Source organism: Dasypus novemcinctus, chromosome X (genome assembly GCF_030445035.2).
Source record: "Dasypus novemcinctus isolate mDasNov1 chromosome X, mDasNov1.1.hap2, whole genome shotgun sequence".
NCBI classification, from domain to species: domain Eukaryota; kingdom Metazoa; phylum Chordata; class Mammalia; order Cingulata; family Dasypodidae; genus Dasypus; species Dasypus novemcinctus.
In genome coordinates this window covers 118,466,207-118,488,534 of record NC_080704.1, presented here as the reverse complement: position 1 = coordinate 118,488,534, position 22,328 = coordinate 118,466,207, and the positions used below count along the sequence as shown (strand labels likewise).

The window sequence follows — 22,328 nt, the reverse complement described above, 5'->3', positions numbered from 1 at the left end:
AGGATAGTTTGCAATCCTGACCCTCAGTTATATTTTAGGGTTTTAAAATTTTCACTGATATGAAACAGTTTGACTTACACTGAACAAAAAAATTTACCTTTTGTTAGTTTGCTAGGATATAATGTAAATGGCGATAAGTTGCCTCAAAATGTTGAGAAGTTAACTGTGTGGAGATTTCAGCATCTGTGTTGTTTTAATGTAAAAGTTTGAGCTAGATACAAATAGCTCTTCATTAAAGGACACATAGCACTGTAATAAAAAAAGATGGACAATAATAAATATTTTCTGGGTGTGGAGAAATTAGAATCTTCATATGCTGCTGATGGGAATGTAAAATGGTACAGCCACGTTGAAAAATAGTCTGGCAGTTCCTCAAAAGGTTGAACACATGACCCAACAATTGCACTCCTAGGTACTGAAAGAGAGAAATGAAAACATGATGTCCACACAAAATTTGTACACAGGTGTTCATAGAAGTTTTACTCATAATGGCTTAAAAGTGGAAACAACCCAAAATGTCCGCCAACTGATGAATGGATAAATGAAATGTGGTATAACTGTACAATAGAATAGCATTAAGCAATAAAAATGATGAAGTACCTATACATGCTACAGCATAGACCAAACTTGAAAACGGTATGCTAAATGAAAGAAGCCAGACAAAAGGCTATATATATTCTTTGACTCAGTTTATATGAAATATCCAAAGCAGGCAAACCTATATAGATGGAAACTACTTTTAGTGGTTGCCATGGGCTGGGGGAATGGGGAGTAACTGCTCATAAGTATGGTGTTTCATTTTGGGGTGATCAGAATGTTCTGATATTAGATAGTGGTAATGGTTACACAACTCTGAATATACTAAAAACCACTGCATTACATACCAAAAGATTAAATTTTATGGTTTGTGAGTCATCTCAATAAAGCTGTTATACATATGGAAATGTTATCGACTATATTACTATAACTACTTGAGCTTATAAAAGTTTATTTAAATTACATTAAATATCGTTCTAATGTATAAAGTTTCTTTTTCTCTTCTTTTTAATAGGAAATCTGAACATGTGATTGGCCTTTTGGTTTTTAAAGCATTCTTCTGGCCTATGTTTTAGAACATCTCTTTAGTCTGAGTGTGTAGATATGTGTGTGGGGGGAGGGAGTACACACACAAATATATATCCTTATTTTAGTTTTGAATAAATACTTGAAAATGTTTTTTAAAAATTTGTTTGCTGGTAGGAAAATGAAAGAAGGCAAATCATAGGAAATATATATTGTTAAATTATAAAATAGTGACATGCTGTTCGTAGAGTATGAGTTATCAAAGATTTCCTGATTTTTTGGTTACTCTTGGCTCTTTGAATAGAAAAAACATAACATCTTTATTTCATCATATAAGCAGTTTCCTTCGTATAGCAGGATGGAATGAGCACTAAAACACATTGGAAATACTGACAAACATTAGGGACATATTTGCACAAGAGATTGGGTAGTTTCAGAATGCAAAGGAAGGGATGGGAAAGTAGAAGGAAGGAAAAAAAAAGAAACTTCAGCAATGAGGGAAGTCACCGAAGAAGGGATTAAATTATTTCCAAGGCCACAGAACTTTGTTATGACCCAAGCAGTTTGTAAGGCTCCTCCTCTAGGGATTAAACTGTGAAAACATTTTCTAAGCCTCGCTGCTATATAGGACATTTAAAGGTGGATGGCATGAATGCCCATATTATCATTAATGTAGTGTGCAATCAGAGGTGTATTTGTTTTTTGACCAGGATGTGGCTTCTTTTAAAACTTTAAGGAACACACAAAACCTATGTGTATGCGTGTGTGTGTATTTATTTATATTTATGTTTATACACACGTATATTTTTTTCTATCCTGTCACAGTAAAAGTATGGTCTTCCAAACTTTTTGTCTCTTACAGTGAGATTTCTAGAATTTGGCACCATGATATACTAGCCTTGATTACAGGATACAATCAAAGTTGATGTACTCAGAAGTCCACTGATGTGATTAATGGTCTCATAATCATACTTTTATTTCCTAGATTAGCCCTATTTCCTGTAGTTTCATAATTTTTGTCATTTCCTTTATAGGGGTCTTGAAATTCTTATATTTTTAGTTTATAATTTGCATGATTATTTTTGTATGCTTTGATTTCTTTTACTTGAAGAAAATGAAATTTTGATCTTTTTTTGAACTTCAGTGCTGTTCTATGGTAACTGGCCATACTTAATAGTAACTTTTATTACAGTATTACATACATATATACATATATATACACAAATATATTTTTTCTCTACCAGGACTAAGGCCAGAAGTCTTCCCAAATGTTTCCACTAGTCTGGTTTATATTACCCTCAAAAGTAAAACAAAACATTCTCTGATTCTCCAAGTAATGGGGAAATCCTCCAGGAAATGACTGTACAGGAAATGTAATTGGTCATTCATTCTTTATACTGAAGTCGTCACAGGATTGGCTAGCAAGTGCAATCTATTAAATGAGAAAAAATTATGACTTGAGAATCTTTGGGGTCTTTAAGTGATTTAAAGATTATTGGTTCCTTTGATACCTTACTGATTTTCTGTATCTCTTACTATTTTGAAATGATTGTCTGCATTTGAAATTAGGAAATATCATGTCTAGTAATTACTTTAATATTTGCTTTGTTTTCAACAGTGCCCTTAAAGATAGCCGTTTCCCCCCTATGACAAGGGATGAGCTGCCACGGCTTTTCTGCTCAGTGTCTTTGCTTACTAACTTTGAAGATGTCTGTGATTATTTGGACTGGGAGGTAAGACTATAGAAAATTTTTAAAGAAAAAATAAAGGTAAATTCTGAGTAGATGTTAAAAATCAGGCCCAGAAAATAACTCCTTAAGCTCATTCTCTACTGTAAGAGAATAACACGAACAAATAGAACTTGCAGTTGATAACTGTGATAAGAATGAAGGAATTTTTTAATGGGCAGTAATGTAAACTCCTGTTATGTGCTGTTGTAAACCCCAAACTGAATTTGGTCTTCATTTTTATCCTACTGTCTCACAAGAGCACCTTATAAAAGCTGTTAATAAGTGGTAAGAAGGACTGATTGGAATTTATTTCTCCTCTTATTTCCATTCCTGTGCACTCTGGTGTAACTGCCATTAAGCAGTTAGATGGTCAGAGGATACATCTCAGAATCAAGGAGCAAAAGGATTAGGATAATAACACCTATTAAAGAAATCAGCTTGTGGATAATACTAGAATGTCAGGTAGCTAGAGTTAAATGATGTAATTCCTTCTTGGCTACCTTAAGTCTTGTGTACTTAAACACAACAGCAAGAAATATTAAAGTTATACCCGGGTATCTCTGTGCATCGCCATTATCTGAGTAGTCTATATTGACCATATTTTTATTCCTCTTTAATATGTCCGGTTCACTGATTAATGAAGTTCAAAGGTTCTCACCATGATTTGCTTTGGTGGTTGGGAGAAGATAGTTGAATATATGCCCATGAAATTTTACACACAAACATGTCCACATTATTAAATGCCTGCTGTATTCAAGTCACCATGCTACATGTCCAAAAGTAGTAAGATGTGGTCCCCACTATAAAGCATCTTATATAGTAGCAAAGATATACATAAAAAGAATGAAAAAGTGGTGTAAGAATGAAACTATGAGAATTCAGTGTTGTACACAGTACATCCCTCCCCCCTGTGTGCACATGTACACCCACACCCTCACACACATACACACATGCATAATGACGTTACTGTATCATTATGATATAACATGTCTTAATTATGCTTTTTTAGAAGGATCATCTCCCATGGTAACTCAGATATTTTTCTGGTTGTGGACAGATCATGGTCTTGACAGTTATTTGGACTTGAATTTTAGTTTGGGTTGAGCCCTGATTCCTTTTGAGACTCTGGACAGTTTGCTCCTCTGCAATTCAGTTTTTCCAGATACAGATAAGACATTTATAAAGTTCTTAATTGTCATTTGGAAAACCTATGTGATATAAATTGTTGTTATGCCAGAGCTATTTAGAAACTTTTCTGCAAAGAGTAGGATTAAATTGTTTATTCTTGGTTACGTGGTTGAGTTTATTTCAGCATTATCAGAGTATGAAAGTATCTTAAGTTTTCATCAAAGAAATAAATGAATAAAAAATTGATAGTGCTATTCCTAGCAAAGTTGGAATGTGTAAAACCTTTTGTAGAATGAACGTTTCCTAATTTATCTTTGCCTGTAATTTTATTTTTTTTCTTAAATTTTTCTTAAAGTCTACCAGTATTATGGAAATATTCCCCAGTACTTTATTTTCAAATGGTCCCAAATCATATCCTCTGTTTATGAACATATGTAACAGTTTGGGATGGTTTTTGCTGTTTTAAGGCTGTCGCTGCTGCTTTTCTAGCTAGAATTTTTTCTGGATTGCAGTGTGTGTATACGCATGTGTGTGTAGTGGTGAGTGTGGGAGAAGGGGCTGAGATCACAGGGGTGACTGATTTACAAAAACACTTTTTCTCTTAGTTGTAGCCACTGAGTTGGAAGTATAGTTCTGAAGTGTGTGTGTGTGTTGGCTGTATGTGTGTATGTGTTGCATTAATGAATGTCTGTCACATGCATGCTTCTGTGCATATGTTTTGGGGAAAAGAAAAACGAGGGGGTGGGTACCAAGAACTGGTAAAGCCCAGAGTACACTGTTATCCTCTTTGGCCTATTTCATGCACTGTCTACAGCTAAAATCAACTTTACTATTACTGGGCTTTGATTTATATTCGAGATGTATCTATTTTTTGTTATGAAGCATGAGGGGTAAAGCACTTAACAGTTAGTGTGTACTCCTTCAAGGCCCATTTATCCTCTCTGGTCACCATCTGCCAACTTTAATTTCCAGAAAATTCTATACTGCTTCTACTTATTAGTGGGTGTTTAGCACATTCTTTAGGGCTTAAATGTTGGTATCTATTAAGTGCTGCTTTCCTGTTGAAGCAAAAAAGATAAATACATGCATTTATATTTTTGTGCTTTTAATATATAAGCATTTGAAATTAGGCATTGTTAGAATGGCTAAGGTAAGAGGAAAAGAATGTCTTTTTCAGTTAGTTCATCATAGTAAAAAGTAAATTTGATCTCAAAATCTAAGTGTGAAGATTATATTTAAGTGCAAGCATGTGAATTTGGGCTTAAAAAACAAAATACTACCATAGCAGTGATTGAAAATGGAATTTTATCATTGTGGGAATAGTATTCTAAGTGTTATCCTTAATTACTCTGAAAAAGCATTGCTACTTTAAACACAGAGTGAGAAAGTAAAAATTAAAGATATTTTAAAAATTATCAATAAAATTCCACTCCTAGGTATGTACCGAAAAGAACTGAAAATATATATTCAGACAAACACTTGTGCCTGAATGTTCATAGCAGCACTATTCACAATAGCCAAACAGTTGAGACAACTCACATGTCCATCAATGGATGAGTGGATAAACAAATGTGGTATGTCTGTACAATGGAATATTATTGTTCAATCATTAAAAGGAATGAAGTACTGATATATGCTACAACATCATACTAAGTGAAAGCAGTGAACCACAAAAAAGCACAAATTGTATGATTCTATTTATATGAAATATCTAGAACAAGCAAGTCTATATTAGTGGCTGCCAGGGACTAGGGGAAGAGGAGAATGGGGAATGGCTGCTTAATAGGTACAGGTTTTTTTTTTTGGTGGGTGGCGGCGATAAAAATGTTCTGCAACTCTCGATGGTGGTGGTGGTTGCACAACATTGAACCATATTCTTTAAAATGGTTAAAATGACAAATTTTATGTTATATGTGTTTTATCACTTAATAAAAAGTGTAAAAAATTATATATCAATAAACTTACTGTCCATAATAGTAATCCTAACTTATGAAGAAAGCTTTAAAAATTCCAAAAATATAAAGAAACAAATACAAATCATTCATAACACTACCATTTTGAGATAACTACTGTGAACCTTTTGGTATATTTCGTTCCATTTTTTTTTCTGTATCTTTTTTAAGTGTATCTGCATATTTGTTTATGCAGCTGAGATCATATTGAATATACAGTCATTTAAAAGACAATTATGCCTTTGGTTTATCTTTGTAATTTATTATTTATATTGAGAATTTCTTTTATGAGAAGTTGATCGGTATTATGAAAGTGCATACTCTTTACTTTGAGAAATATCACACTATCAAATAGGTATAACTTTTCTTCCAAGAATGAACTAATGGATGTGGCTATCTAATTTTATTAGATATCTGTTTTTAACCTGAAGTGCCGAGTCGTGTCTATGTTTATGCCAGAGAGGAAACAAGGGAATTACCCCAGAATTTTAATCAAAGGTGGTAATGAGTATGTTTAACATAAGCAAAAGCCTCTAACTTTGGACTTTCCTGGTAGAAGTACTATTTGAGAGTTGACGCCCACAGGTGAAGTGTGTTACCACAGTAGAGTTCCTAATTGAAGGAATGAGCAAGAGCATCCACAAAGACTATAAAAAGGCACGTTGGGATGAAAATTTCTAATTGAAGGGATGAAAAAGCAGGAAAGGGGCAAAGTCTAGAAGTCCCAGTGCTTAGAAGCACATAACTTCCATAACAAGAGAGATCTCTGTGGTTGTGAGGACCAGGACTGTCTCCAGTGGTAATGGCCACCTAATTTTCAAATGATCATTAAACAAGTGAGCTGCCTGCCCGAGGGCTGGCTACCCTCTTACTGTCTTCTTTATCCAAGGCTTTTAACTCAGTTTATTTGGGAATTCTGTTTTGGTAACATGTCTCTAATTTTACAGTGGCAGTTAGGAGGAACTGAAGATTTACTGGAGACTTTTCTTTTTGAGGGTAGAATGTGCTAACTCTCTTTGATAATGCAAGGAATGAGTAAGCAGTGGTTTCACAGGTGGGTGTAATTAGTTTCAAGAGACTGCTGAATTGACAGAATGATCAGTAATGCTTCCATATGTTATATTTCCTCAAAATAAGTGATTGCAACACATGAATGTCTATAGGTAGTTTCTCAAGAAATCTGGGTTGTCATTAAAAGCAACAAAAGACACCCATACAAGTTATAAAAAGAATTGGGAGAGTAGTCCTACCCTTCTGAAGATCACTGATCACTGCCTGCATCAAGATCTACTCATTGCCCTAGTAGGGAGAAGGAGGATATGTAAATCAAAATTAATCAAATTTGGGGAAAATTCACGAACTGATAAATTGAAATATCTGTCTGCATGGTTAAAATGGTGGTTAAATGAGGAAAATTGCTCACCTAAGGAGAAAGCCAGTATGTTTTGCCTTGCATTTGAACAGAACCCATCACCATTGTTCTGTGTTTTGCAATTGACAGGATTATCTTAATTCTAAATGACAGGATGATTAACAGACAACAATGTTTCAGAAAGAAAAAAAAAACTTGTGCAGTGTGCTGGAGTCTTTGAAAACGATATATAGCTTAGAACTAGTACAATTAAATTGTTTGGGAGCCATGTTTTTTTTTTAAAGATCTGAAAAGATATAAAACCAATATCATTATGGTAGTTGGTGTTTGACTTGAGGGGCAACTCTGCATCTGAACTGCATCATAGCTGCTCTTTTTCAAGATGATACAAATGAATAAGCTTTTTGTCTGTAGAAGAACTTTTTTAGCAAGTATGCTACAGGTGATATTGTGGGAGCTGATGTAGCAATTTGTTGATGGAAATCAAAATATTTTCTAAATTGAATTCCAGCATGTTTTTTCATTTCTGTGCTTTAAGAGACAAGTTCGTTTGAAGGCATCAGGAAAAAATATTTTCTGTATCCTAAAGCAGACCCTTGGATCATATCTCAATAGGTTAATGAGATTTTCACAAACTAAAGCAAAGCTAGCTCCCTGGATCACTGATAATCTGATCACTGATAACCTGCCTGTACAACTGTCTCTTGGGCAATACATTGTGGTCCTTAAACTGTTCCTTCTTAGCACACAACACTTACAGAGAATCAACTCTTGCTGGGATGAGGCTAGCCAGCATGATTCTTGCATGAGGCCAGAAATCTGTCCCTGGATTATAAAGCTGGACCCTCAGGCCCTAGTCTGGCTCTGTCACTAAAGGACCAAAGCATCTGTCATTGTATGTGAGCCTTTTTGGACTCCGAGTACTCGGAGAACTGCACTTCACTTGAAAAGCAGCCTCCAAAGCACACCTCTTGAGTCATCACAGCTCCATTTCTGACGTGTTCGTTTGCAGTTAATAATAGGGCGCTTTTGTAACAGCCTTCATGAGAGTAAACAGATGAGATGAATAAATGGGCTACCATCATTATCTCCCATATACTTTAGAAGTTGGTGGTGTTCTTTTTACCTTCCCCATCCCCCTTAATAAAGTTTACCTTTTTCTGTACCCCTGAAAACAGCATTCCCATTCATACACATGGTGAACATACTTCAAAAGTGACCGAGAGAAATTACTTCAAGTTGTATATGTTCTTTCACCCTCTCCCTTATTTTCACCAATTTGATATAACACCATGCTTTGCCTCTTTTCTAACTTAATATTCTTGCTTAAAAATAAAAAGAATGCCCTTGATATATCTAGGAAAATGTTTTTCACAGTATTTTCCCAGGGTCCTTGAGATTTCTGAAAATGTCACTATCATTATGATAATTTAGTCTTCCCCATGGAACATTGGAAGAAAATAGTTCAGTGCTTCCTGGTCATCTAGCAAGAGCTTTCTGTGAATAAATAAATCAATGTGTAAGAAGTCTAGTTGAAAGCAAGTCTTAAAAAGTAAAGTGGGGAAGCAGATGTGGCTCAAGTGATGGACTCCTGCCTACCACATGGGAGGTCCATGGTTCGGTTCCCAGTGCCTCCTAAAGAAGACAGTGAGCTGGCGGCAATGGGCAGGCATGGCAAGCTGACACAACAAGATGACGCAACAAGAGACACAAGAAGAAAAACATAACGAGAGACACAACAATGCAGAGAATGGAGGTGGCTCAAGTGATTAGGTGCCTCCCTCCCACATTGGAGGTCCCAGGTTCAGTTCCCAGTGCCACCTAAAAGAAACAAAGAAGATGAACATACACAGCAAGTGCAAAACAACAAGGGGGTGGGGAGAGAGAAATAAATAAATCTTTATTTAAAAAAAAGTAATTTCTTAGAAGGTGATTCAATGCATAAAAATTCTCATTCACTGTTGGTTCCCTTAGTGAAATGGGCTGTGTAATCCATTCTTAGGCGGTGGGGGGAGTTTTCTTCTTCTCCCATAATCCACAAACTCCTTCCCTCCCCTTTGTGTAGGGTTCCTTTATAGTCTATTCTTTTGTGTACAGTTTGCCTGTATGTGTGCATCCCCAGCATTTCATTAAAAGAATGCTGAATTTTGCATATTAGGAAACTCAGTTTCTACTCCTGATGGCCACTGGACAGTGGCCTTTCTGGACCTCAGTTTCTTCATAAAAATCTGAAAAAGTTGGACTAAATCATACTTAATATCCCTTCTGACTGAAAGTATGTCTGCGAATCCTTTTTTTCTATTGCTGTTTTCATTTAACTTTATATGATGAACCCACTAGCCATTTAGAAGTCATAAGAAGAGTTCCCTAACTTTAAAAATACCATTACCAACTTAAATGTAGGCACCAAAAGTAAAATAAATACTCTAGTTTTTAAAATGATACATTCTAGATTTCTTTTTCACAAAAGAATTCTCTTTGGGAGAAAAATATTCTGAACCATAAATACCTCTATTTTATTGCTTCATCCCCTATTTTAAGTCAACATTATAATGTAAATCCAAATTAATCAAATACATTCACTTTGCAGTTAGATGCTTTGCTTTGCAGAAGGGCTCACTATGTGGCTTTAGAATTCATTCATTTACACAAACTCAACCCACGTGTAATTTTTTAGGAACAAATGTCTTTTATAGACTGAATAAAAATGCATTGACTCAGATACTCACTGTATACCTATAATATGAATAAGATTTTTTTTCTATTTACATTTATTAGTTTTTGCATTTTTGGGGTGGGCTGCTTTTTTATTTTTTATTGACTAAAAAAGATACATAGGTCACAAACAATGTTACATTAAAAAATATAAGAGGATCCCATATACCGCCCCCCCACTCTTCCCACTTCCATTCCATTATTCCCAATGTACCATTCCATTATTCCCAATGTACCATTATTGTGGTACATTCATTGCATTTGGTAAATACATTTTGTAGCACTGCTGCACTGCATGGATTATAGTTGACCTTGTAATTTGCACTCTCCCCCAGTCCATTTACTGGGTTATGGCAGGATATATAATGCCCAGCATTTTTTTTCTTAGTTTCTTATTAGGTAAACAACATTATTTTACACTCTTATCTTTTTGCCAAGAGGTGATTTTTCCCCCCAGCCTTTGAAAAGTAAACGAATTCACATTTCTAGATTTTAAGAAAATTATGTAACTCTAGTTTCCTTGTCTATAAATTCACTCCCTTTCTTATTCCATTTTTTTAAAAATGGTAGGAATATATTTTACTAACTTTTGATGAAAAGCAGTCTTTTTATTTTTATTTAAAGGTCACCTGTGTTGCCAGAACTTTCCTTGGAAAGCTTCAAGATGTTCAGTTTTTATAGAATGCTCAATGTAATTAATCATTACAGAGAACTGTTTTTTTCCCTTAATTGCACTCTGAGCTGTCTGTCACTTGTTCTCTGCAAAACCTTAAGAGTAAGACCAAATTATTTTTTCCATTGCAAATGATATATAAACATGTTTGGCTTTGGAGCTTTGAAAGCATCTCTTCGTTAGCCATGCTTTATTTAAAATCTTGCTAATTCTTTACAAGTTCATAGGGATACTTATTAGATAGTTCAGGTATTTTAAAGTTGTGGGTAAATTATTAAAAATAAATGTTATCAGGATGTTGTTCAGTGGCCTTTGTGAAATAAAGTGTCAGGTTTGTGTTCCAGATAGACAAGATGTCTAAGTATCCTGCATGAGTCAAAATTGGCACTAATTGGTCCTTTGGTAAGCTCTGCAAAGGCCAAGAATTGGTCCATGGAGAGTGAACTAATTTCTGAGCTAAAGGTGACTAATTGGCAGGGATTTTAGAGAAGAACAAAACATATGTATTTTGGTCAAGGGGACCTTTGCAGTTGTTTTCACAAAATAACAGAAAACAACCTCAGTTGAGGTAGATGATGATGCAAGGCTTTTTAATAGAATATGTTAAAAGGTTACATGTGTCTAAGTGGTGGTTTGCAATCAGTTATCTTTTTTATTTATGTTTTCAGTATTTTTCTACTTCTAAAAGCTACTCACTTAAAGTATATTTGAAAGCAAGGACAGTTACAGGAACTAGTCTGATAATGGATAAAAACAATCTAAAAATATAGTCCTTGGTGACAACTCAGTTGGTTCAGGAAAAAATTATTTTTAACTCACTAAGGCAAGAGTTATCTCTAGATGCTCCTAGAATTACATGTCACTTTAATTTTCTCCTTTATACTTTTCTATAAAATATATATATATAGTAATATGTACATACTACTTTTGTAAACAGGAAAAAAATCCATGTTTATAATTTTCAATGTTTACAAAAGTAAAAATCACTGAGTAATTAAATAAGCTCAATCACAGCAACACTTTTTAACAATTTATTATTTGAGCAGATTCCAAAGGGGTCATGTTAATCAAATGGGCACCTTAAAAACTTTAGACTTGCTTTTCAAATTGGTGATTGGATTGAAGCAATGCAGGGTCCTAACTCTGAGGATTTGATGGTCAAATCTGGGTAATATTTAGTTTGTTGTGGGGTTTTTTTTGGTGGTATTAGGATTGGGGGAAGTGATTCTTTAAGATATGTATAAATTATCAGCCTTCATGATTAAAAGCAATTTTTTTTGCTCAAAGAAGGATTGCTTGAGGATAAATAGTAAAATAAGGAGGTTCAATTTTGAAGTATTTTCCTCATTTATGTTGAATTTGCTTTCATTGGAAAAAAGGAAGAGTCACTGTTTTCACAAGCTGGGGTTGGAGGAGAATGATACTGTGGGGCTATGAATGAAGGAATGGAGCATGCTGCATGCCTTGTGGTTTTTGTGCTTTTAAGAAAAATACGACTCATAACTTTTTCCTCCTAAGAATATAGGAAATGTCAGACTCTGGGTCAGACCCATGAACTGTCCAATGTAATATTAGTTCCTGTCCATGGTACCAACGGCCGTTTTGTGGGAGAGCATCCGTGTCTTCTATGATGCCAGCCTCTAAAGGTTAGGGTGGTGTGCCAGACATCCTGAGCTCCTGTCTTTAGGAACAGAGTCCTTTCATTCAATTCAACAGAACTGGTATATTGAACCTGGCAGATCAGTCTTACATGAATGGCTGATACCTGGCTGCTTTAATTGCAAAGCATATTTTTTCCAAATGATTTTAATCAAAAGGACATTTCAGACAACTTTTAAACTCCTTGACCTCCTGATATTTTGTATTCAAGGTAAACCCATCGAAAATCAGTGGAGTGAGCTATGGCCATGTTACTATAGGGGAACAAAGCATTTGGTTCTGAAAATGGGGAAGAGTGGGACTAATTGTGGCATTTGCTGAGACAAGATATAACCCAAGGAAGAAGATTGTTTCTATGTTGGCCAGGATATGACAGAGGCAAATTTAGCTCTGAGGGTAAGGACCTATGGAGCTTATTGTGGACCCAAATGCATGGAGCCTATTCGACTTAGCCAGAGTACATCTTATATTCATTGATGCTTTTAGCCAGATGGCTCTTCTTTTTCATGTTTCAACGTATTCAGACTGTGGGCTTGCTGCTTAGGCTCATGAGTAAAGCGAGACTTTTTTTGTAGTACTACTAGGGCATTACAATGCTGAACCTTACAGACAGCCTGGGGTATTCTAAACTTTCATTGTGCATTTGTGAGTATGAGGAGCATAATATGGACCGTGTATTATAATGGGGTGGGAGAGTGAGAGGGTATTTATTTTTTTAATGCTCCTGTGGTGAGGGTCATTGCATGAGAGGATAATAGTTTTAAATGAAGCCACATTTCTAACAAGGGGCCAGATAACAAGGATAAATGAAATCTGCTGACAGTCTAGAAGCTTCATTTTAGCCATTATTTATAATCTCTTCTCCCATCAAACCTTTTACTGTGTAGCAAAATTGATTAATTTGCGTGTATCTCTTCTGTGCCCACATGCTGTCTGATAGAGAAGTGAACAAATAGAGAAATGGACGAGAGAGAAAAGAGGATGGGGCTGAGGCAGGTGGAGTTGGGGATGCATAAATAATCCCCCAACTGGATAATCAACCCCAGATAATCAAGATATATTTTAGGGTCTTAACATTAATCTTGATATTTAATCACTCTGAGCAATATTAAAAATAAAAGATTGTATAATAGCATTGATAAAAATCGCTTGCTATGGAATTGTTCAGAATAAATATGGCTTTCTTTTAGCATGACATAGGACTCTGCTGACCTGGTCTTAATGATCTCTTAGCACATACAGATACAGCTCTGTTTTAATTCCATATCCTCTTATCTTTAAGTCCTACATTTAATTTCCTATCATGCAAGTTGATTTATAGCTTTGCTTAGCAAAAGTACAGTCTTGATTAAAAGGATATTATCACAGCTGATGGACCTTGAAAGCAAGGACCTTCTAATAATTTGAGAAATGACCTGCAGACTCCCATAAGGTCAGATTTGCAAATATCCAGTTTTTGCCCACCTGGCTGTACTTTGGGCAGTGGTAGGATTAGTTAGGGGAGTATGTCTAGTGACATAGTTTTCCCACATGCTATCTCCTTATCCATGCTTAGAAAGAGAAAGTTACTGTGATAATAGTTTTAAGAGCAAGTTTGCTTCAGAGAATCCCAATTCTTTGGTTAGCTGGTCTCCTATCTAGCTGATCATTACAACTATGACCTTCTTCTCTTGAGATGCCACTAGGCCAAACGATTTTCCAATCTGTATAAGGAAGGTTGCAGTTTTTCTGCATGAGGGTTACATTTTGGAGTTACAGCTATGACAGATGCTTCTTTGAAATATTACAAAATTCATTTCAGTGCTCATTTCAGTAGAGATGACTTAATTTGCAAAGCTAATGATTTATACAGGTTGGCCAGAATTGGTCATACTCAACATCTGGCCATTTTCCACTCTCCTGCTTTGATTATGTAGTAAGACTATTTGATGGCAGTGCTTATGGTCATGAGAGTAAGGAAAATGCTGTTGCTCAAAAGGTGACAAAAAGCTATTCTTTGACTCTATTAAGAATATTATCTGGATGTAGCTCGAGTGGTTGAGTGCTTGCTTCCCATGTGTGAGGGCCTGGGTTTGATACTTGGTATCTCTTAAAAACAAAACAAACAAACAAAAAAACCTACTCTCTTAGTGTAAACTGCAGTGTAAACTATAATCCATGCTGTTGTGTGGCAATGCTCCAAAATGTGTTCATTAATTGTAATGAATGTACCACACTAATAAAAGAAGTTGTTAATGTGGGGAAAATGGGACGTGTGGGGAGTGGGGCATATGGGAATCCCCTATATATTTTTTGTCTTTATTTATTTTTTTAATATTACATTCAAAAAATATGAGGTCCCCATATACCCTCCACCCCCCTCACCCTACTCCTCCCCCCATAACAACCATCTCCTTCATCATCATGAGACATTCATTGTATTTGGTGAATACATCTCAGAGCACTGCTGCACCTCATGGTCAGTGGTCCACCTCATAGTCCACACTCTCCCACGTTCCACCCAGTGGGCCATGGGAGGACATACAGTGTCTGGTAACTGTCCCTACAGCATCACCCAGGACAACTCCAAATCCCGAAAATGACTCCACATCTCATCTCTTCCTCCCATTCCCCACCCCCAGCAGCCACCATGGCCACTTTCTCCACACCAATGCCACATTTTCTTCGATTACTAATCACAGTAGTTCATGAATAGAATATCAGTAAGTCCACTCTAATCCATACTCTGATTCCTCCATCCTGTGGACCTTGGAATTGTTGTGTCCACTCCACATCTGTAACAAGAGGGGATTTAGATTCCACATGGATGCTGGATGCAATCCTCCTGCTTTCAGTTGTAGGCACTCTAGGCTCCATGGTGTGGTGTTTGACCTTCTTCAACTCCATGTTAGCTGAGTGGGGTAAGTCCAATAAACCAGAGTGTAGGAGCTGAAGTCTATGTTTTTTATGTAACATTTTATGTAATCTAGGTATCTTTTTAAAATAAAAATATATTAAAAAATAAATTAAAAACCTACTCTCTTGGGGAGCAGATGTAGCTCAGTGGTTGAGTGGCTGCTTCCCATGTATGAGGTCCTGGATTCAATCCCTGGTACCTCTTTAAAAAAAAAAAGAATATTATCATTCTCATTGTACTGTTTGAAATAATGAGTCACTCTGGTTTTGGCTTTATATCTTTGTGGAGTATATTTGTGCCCCATGAAATAAATTATTTCTCACAAAGGATTCATTTTAAAATCACCATACATACCACTCACTCTATAAGGGCTTTCAATTGTTCAGAATCATTGGAATCCAGAAAAGAATTACAATTGAAAATGTAGTACTAATTCAAAATGGGGAAATTTTAATGATAATTTTTAATATCACATTTGATGGTGGAACCTTTCCAAAACACAAAAGTAAAAACAATCTTATTGGTGAATAATTTCTGTTTTTGTTACTGTACCCTTCATTTTGTGTCTTAAACTCTGTTCTTGGTAATAACTGCTTGATTGAGATATTATTTGCAATGATAATTAACAGTGAATCTCTTTTAATTGTTAAATTACTAGGCTTTAAAATCTCTGGAAAAAAAAATTTTTTAAGTACAGAGTATATTATAAAGAAAGGACATATGTATCTAAACTACACCCCTCTTAATTTGCTGAAATCATGTTTTTTCAATACATAGCCACAGTTTGTCAGACATAGAGTGGTTATTAGAGGTTATCTAGTTCACCTAGAATAAAAATAACTGAGGGAGTTGTTCTTTTTTCAAACTCTACACCTGCTTAAGCATGAAAACTCCTGAAATCCTGATAAACTTTGTGGCCAGTGGAATGCCACTGATTTAGTTTAGTACTTTTGTCTCACAGATAAGGAAGCATTCTTCCTCTTAACAACTTTGACTAGACACCTTAATAAACAGCAAATATTCTTTTCAATTTTAACATGACAAATTTTTGATAGAGTTGATTCAAATTCACTTTAGTGAATGATAACATAAATTTTGCTATATATATATATTTTAAAAGTTTAAAGAATCTGATATTGTCAAAGGGAGAAATTCAAAGTCATTGATCAGAAAGTCCATATACAGAGACTGTTGCAAATTTGTCATTGTCTCATTATTATGTGAGGCATTGGGGAGCTTAGTAGATGTCCTTTATCCTGGAGATGTCAATAGCTAAGCACTCAATTTTTTTCTCAGCTGTCCATAGTTATTTCCCTTAGGGTATTGGGGGAGAGGGGGGACTTATTGTGTTAGTGTTTTAAATAGCTGCCCATAGTTGCATTTTCAACAGGAGATTCATAAGAATACTGATATTAAATAGATAGAATAAATAGCCACAGAGATATGTCTTAATAAAAAACATAAACTGCTCAGAAGATCCAACAGGCTCTAATGGATGGATGTGAGAAGACCTGGGTAAAAAATGAACTGGGTTTCCCAGAGGACTTTCCCCCACAAAAAAAGAAAATGAAAAATTTCAGGATAAGGGCAGAAGCAAAAGAGGTTTCCATTGCCCTCTACTTCTAGACCTTTATATCTATACTGATGGAAAATGTAAAGGTCTATAGACTGCACCTAACTGCTTTGAAAAGAAGCCCTTTCTTGGGTTATAATGTTTACACGTTCTTCCAGCTTCCCACTACTACTTTGGATGGCCTTGTACTCAACTTGGGATCACTGATCTAAAGCAACCATAGATTTGGGAAAATGGAATGAGGTTGTTATGCTTTTGAAATTTCATTTTTACTTTTAGTGGTTTACAAAGGAGTTAAGAACTTTTTATGATCTTTAGGTTGATACATTATTATATCATAGAAAAGGATAGATTCCTTTTATTGTACGCCAATCAAAGAAATAGTACATTTAATAAAAATTTTAGGAAGAGATTGCCCACACTTGCTTAGAAGACTACCTTTTTTAAGGGCATCACCCAAAATTTGCCTCTTTTACCTAATGAAGTCATAGTGGTCTCTGGGCTAGTATCTAGAGCAGGGTTTCTTAACCGTTTTTTTTTTTTCCCCATGGACCCCTTTGCCTGTCAGTTGAAAATCGCACACCACTTACTAAGTAAGTCTACACTATACTTTGTGTTATTTAATATACATATCACACCTGCACCAAAACATCCCCACAAGAATAATGTGTTTTTTTTGAATTTCAATTCAAGTGCATGGACCCTGGTTAAGAACTCCTGATCTAAAGACTGTACAACAATGTCCTGCCCCAAAGTTATTTAAAAGCTTTATTGCTCTTAAATTCAGTAGTAGTGTTTAAGGGCAATGATGTAGATGGCCCACTTTAAGCCATATACATTCTTAGAAATCTTATCTGTAATGGATGATGATGTAGGGGCCAGTTTCCCCCCCCCCCCCCCCATAGTATCTGACCATGTTTGCTTAATTACATATAATTCAAGGTTTTAAAGGGACTAGACAGTTTGGGAGGCAGTCAGCACCAGAAATTTTGGAACTTGATCTGTAGTGGTGATTGTATCTGCAAAATAGGACAGTGGTTTGGCTGTCTCAAAGTCATTTCCCTTTGTCTAGTTCTTTATTGTCATGAGCCACAGTTTAGAAGTGGGGGAAGGATTCTTGCCATCTACCTTATTATTCTAAATACACAACCCCAGAATGGTTATTCCAGTTCCAAACAGAATAACATAGCCCAGCACATACTGGGTACATGTAAATAAATGTTTTCCATCTCCAAAGCTTCATTAATGCCTTCATAACCCACAGCCAAAGCTTTGGAAGGATAATATTGATATGCCTTTCCAAAAACAAGGGGAAAATACGATCTGCATTCTCTTGAAAATTAAATTATAACCTTTTATTTTTGTTCCTATGAAGAAGACTGTACTAATAAAACTGCTGATTTCTTTCAGGTGGGTGTACACGGCATTAGAATAGAATTCATCAATGAAAAAGGATCAAAACGCACCGCCACCTACCTACCGGAGGTTGCAAAGGAGCAAGGTCTTTGTACTTTATTTCATATGACCTAGTGAAGAATTTAAAGAAATATACAGATTGAAATGCCATAGTTGACCTTGCAGTTATGTCTGATAATTAATGTCAAATTATAAGAAATAATTCTTCCACCATTGCCACTGCAATATCTGTATCAAGTCAGTAAATTACACAGAAGTTGATTGTCTACACTGAAGTTTGACAGCATAAATACACAAAAGTATACTTTTTAAAAAATAAAGATTTGTAAAATTTGGGTTTTACTTCAGACAGCAGTTTGCTTTTGAGGTGCCGTTTTCCCATATTCCACTGTGTGGTAGCCTTGGGACATATACAAGCCATTTGTTTAATAGTCAGCCAATACAGTTCATTGTGAGTATCAATATATTTCATTCTTAGGCGGTTGCCTTTAGTCATTTTACTAATATTAAGATTATAGATCTCCTGTTAAGATTAAGGGCATTGAGAAATCATAAAATATTAGGGCTTTTTATATATGCTTGGTCTGCAGTTCTTTTTTTTTTTTAAAAAAAAATTATTTATTTATTTAATTCCCCCCCTCCCCCGGTTGTCTGTTCTCTGTGTCTATTTGCTGCATCTTGTTTCTTTGTCCGATTCTGTTGTCGTCAGCGGCACGGGAAGTGTGGGTGGTGCCATTCCTGGGCAGGCTGCACTTTCTTTCGCGCTGGGCGGCTCTCCCTATGGGTGCACTCCGGGGACACCCCTGCGTGGCAGGGCACTCCCTGCGCACATCAGCACTGCGCATGGGCCAGCTCCACACGGGTCAAGGAGGCCCGGGGCTTGAACCGCGGACCTCCCATGTGGTAGACGAACGCCCTAACCACTGGGCCAAGTCCGTTTCCCGGTCTGCAGTTCTTAACCAACATGTTTTCCTATTTCACGGATATAGCATTAACCTTTATGAACTGACACTGTCACACAAAATAACTTTTCCCTCTGTAATATCTTATCCTTTCTAGCAATTACTAAATTCTGGTGTCATGTTAGTTGAAATTTATATTTCTTCTTTATCTTACAGAGGTTTTCTTCTCATAAGAAAGTGTTTGTAATTTGGTTGGCCTGTGTTTGTTTCCTATACATGTGAGACATATAACAGCAAAATTTAACACATTCAATGCTAAAACAAGAGAGTTAGCCTTTAAAGCAGCTGTCTGAAGATTTATTTGGGTTGCTTTAGAAAATGATTCGAACCTACAGTGTCATTGATATCATAATGTATACAGAAGAGATAGAGTGCCTCAGATACTAGTACATGATCCCATGTCAGAACCAATAGAAATGCCATCAACTCTTGCACACACAAAAAAATGCACTTGATTAGGAACAGCAATTACTATGAGTTAGTGTAAAAGTCCTGAATACTACTGAGTTGGCACAATGATATTGAAGTGTTTCCCTTCCTTTTGAAGATGTAACTGTTGGAGGAGATTATAGTGCTTGCAGTTTGCTACAAAGCACTATTGAGCAGTTTCTGCCAGCCTCCTAAATTTCTTGCTTTCAAATGCGGTTGATATAAAGAAACCAATGTTAAGACACCTTCTATAGCTAGAATTTAAGGTGTGTAGTGATTAACCTAGTTCTGTACAGGATGCAGTCTTAGTTCTTCTGTGTGATTATTTTAGGGGGTTGATAGCATTTGATGATAGTGATAGTTGACCTCTACAAAGCCATTTTGTATTTAACCAGAGATGCTTGTTTCATGTGCTTGAATGGTATCCTGTCTGGTTGGTTCTCCACAGGATGGGACCATATTCAGACCATAGACTCTTTACTGAGGAAAGGAGGATACAAAGCTCCGATCACTAATGAATTCAGGAAAACCATAAAACTGACCAGGTACCAAAAGCATTTTCTAGTGCAAGGCTAACCAGGACATTTTGATTTGTATGCCTATAACCCTTTGATATATTTGGTCTCTCTATTCTTGCTTCTTTTTTCAAAAACAGAGTGGAAATGAATGGCAGGGCCATACTGAGGGTGGATACAATGCAATTCTGCTTGGCAGTAAAGTCTATATGATATATGAACCCATCCTTCCCAGCTTTAGCTCTGTGTGATTACTCTGGCTTTGTAAAAAGGAAGCCCTCTGAGACTTTAGAGACTATGTTATTGAAGAAAGTGCCTGAATTAGCAATTGGCTAGCTTTTGCCATTTCTTAGCAGAACTCCAGGATTCTCATAAGCATTCCTCAACTTTGAATTTAACCTTAGAGTTTTGGCAGTGATAGAAGTCAACCCTGAAAGCTTGCTGAAGAGCACAATTGAGTGAGACTCACAAGTGCTAAATAAATTTCTCCATAAAATAATAGGGATACTTACTTAAAAGGAAAATATCAAACCCATTAAAGGAAAATGGGTTGCTGTTCCCATTTAACTCAATTTTAAAAAACCACAATGAATACTCTGATAGTCTACAAACAGACTGTTCTAGGCTCTGAGGGGTTAGAAAATGCCTCCATTTCTGCTTTCCTCAAGCTCACACAGTCTAGGGGAGTAACAGGGCATGTACAAAATTAATTATTAATACAAGGCAGAATGTTATGGGTGATATGAGATCCTATAGTAGGGAAAAAGTAATTCCAGGGAGGGTATATATGGGGGACAACAGAAGGTTTCAAAGAGGAGGTAGATTCAGGGTAAATATTTTTTAGGTGTAAACCAGAGGTAGGGTGGGGGGTGGGAATTCCCTCAAAAGAGGATCTTGAGAGTTAAGGCATATACAGAACAAGTTCTGAGGAATGGTAAATGGTCTGTTTTGGCTGACCTCTCAAGGTACATCTAGAAGGTGGAGTCTTTAGAGGAAATTAGGGCCCAAAAGGTAGGTTGGGCCAGATCATAGAGTTATGAACTAGGAAGTTAGGACCTGATTCTATAGGCATTATAGTAGCTATGGAAGGGTTCTAAACAGGGGAGTCAGTCAGGATGGATTTGCAGAGGTTTAGAATTGGAATTGGAAATGGGAAAATTAGCTAGCAGACATTGCTGTTATCTAAGAATCTGTGGCAACAGGTCAAAAGAGGTGAAAGGCAAGTTAACTATATAGGTGTGGCAGTTAGATGGGGAGAAAGAAGGGAATGGAGAGGAAAATATGGTAAAAGAAACCTAAGGACTTAGGCATCATCAGGGAAGAAGTAATCAAAGAATGATGACTTTAAGGCTTTAGTCTAGATATCAGGGATCAAGGTGATGCCATTAAGCAAGGACCACAGGAGGAGAGTCATGTTTTGCATTGATTCTGAATTCGAAGTGCTTCCTGGAGTGTCTACTTAGAAGGTAAGCCACTGAAAATGTATGCTTACAAAGCTCATGGCTAAAGATGACGAGTTGGGAGTCCTCTGTAAAGGGGTCATAGTTTAAGCTATGAGGGGGTAAGGTTCACTGAAGGGGAGAGATTATAGAGGACAAAGAACTGAAGATAGAAACGTTGGAAAATCTTGCAAGGCAGGGACAGGTGGAATAGTCAAAGAGATAAGAAGCAGTCTGAAAGGCAGGGGGAGAAATGTGAGTGTGAAGTTATAGAACCTAACCTGCAAGAGAGCTTCCCAAAGGGAGTGGCAAGTGATCTTATAATGGAGAGGTCAAGCAGAATCAGGGGTGGCCTGAAAGAACAGTTTCTAAGGAATAGTGGCAGCAGAAGCCAGGCGAGGCTGATGAGGGGTTGATGGTAGAAAATACACATTATTCTTTTGAAAAGTGTGGCAATGAAAAGAAGGCTAGAGATGGGAAAGAAAAGTGAGTTCAAGAGTACCGGGATTAAGAAAAGCTTTTTTTCTTTTTTTAAAAAATTATTATTATTTAATGGAGAGACCTAAGTAGATATGCAGACAGAGGGAAAGGAATCGTCAAAGAGAGAGAGAAAAGAGATCCCTAAAGAAAAAATAAAGTGAATGAGATGAGTACATGATGATTATAATAGGTTGGCCTTCCCTTTTCCTTGTTAGCCAGCTGGGGATGAGGGGAAATAAAATTTCTAGAAAAACAATTTAAACAACAAATAAGTAGAGTAAAAAGAGCACTGGACTAAGAGTTTGGATTCCTGGGTTCTGATCTAGT

General features: G+C 36.3%; 1 protein-coding gene across 1 annotated transcript in view; it reads left to right on the top strand.

The window, feature by feature from the left end:
- Positions 1-22,328, top strand: part of AMMECR1 (AMMECR nuclear protein 1) — a 110,113-nt gene that overhangs the window by 83,205 nt on the left and 4,580 nt on the right. The window contains exons 3-5 of the mRNA XM_004471829.5: positions 2,681-2,795; positions 18,171-18,261; positions 20,016-20,112. Of these exons, the coding sequence (XP_004471886.2) occupies positions 2,681-2,795; positions 18,171-18,261; positions 20,016-20,112 (303 nt within the window). The remainder of the gene's footprint in view (positions 1-2,680; positions 2,796-18,170; positions 18,262-20,015; positions 20,113-22,328) is intronic.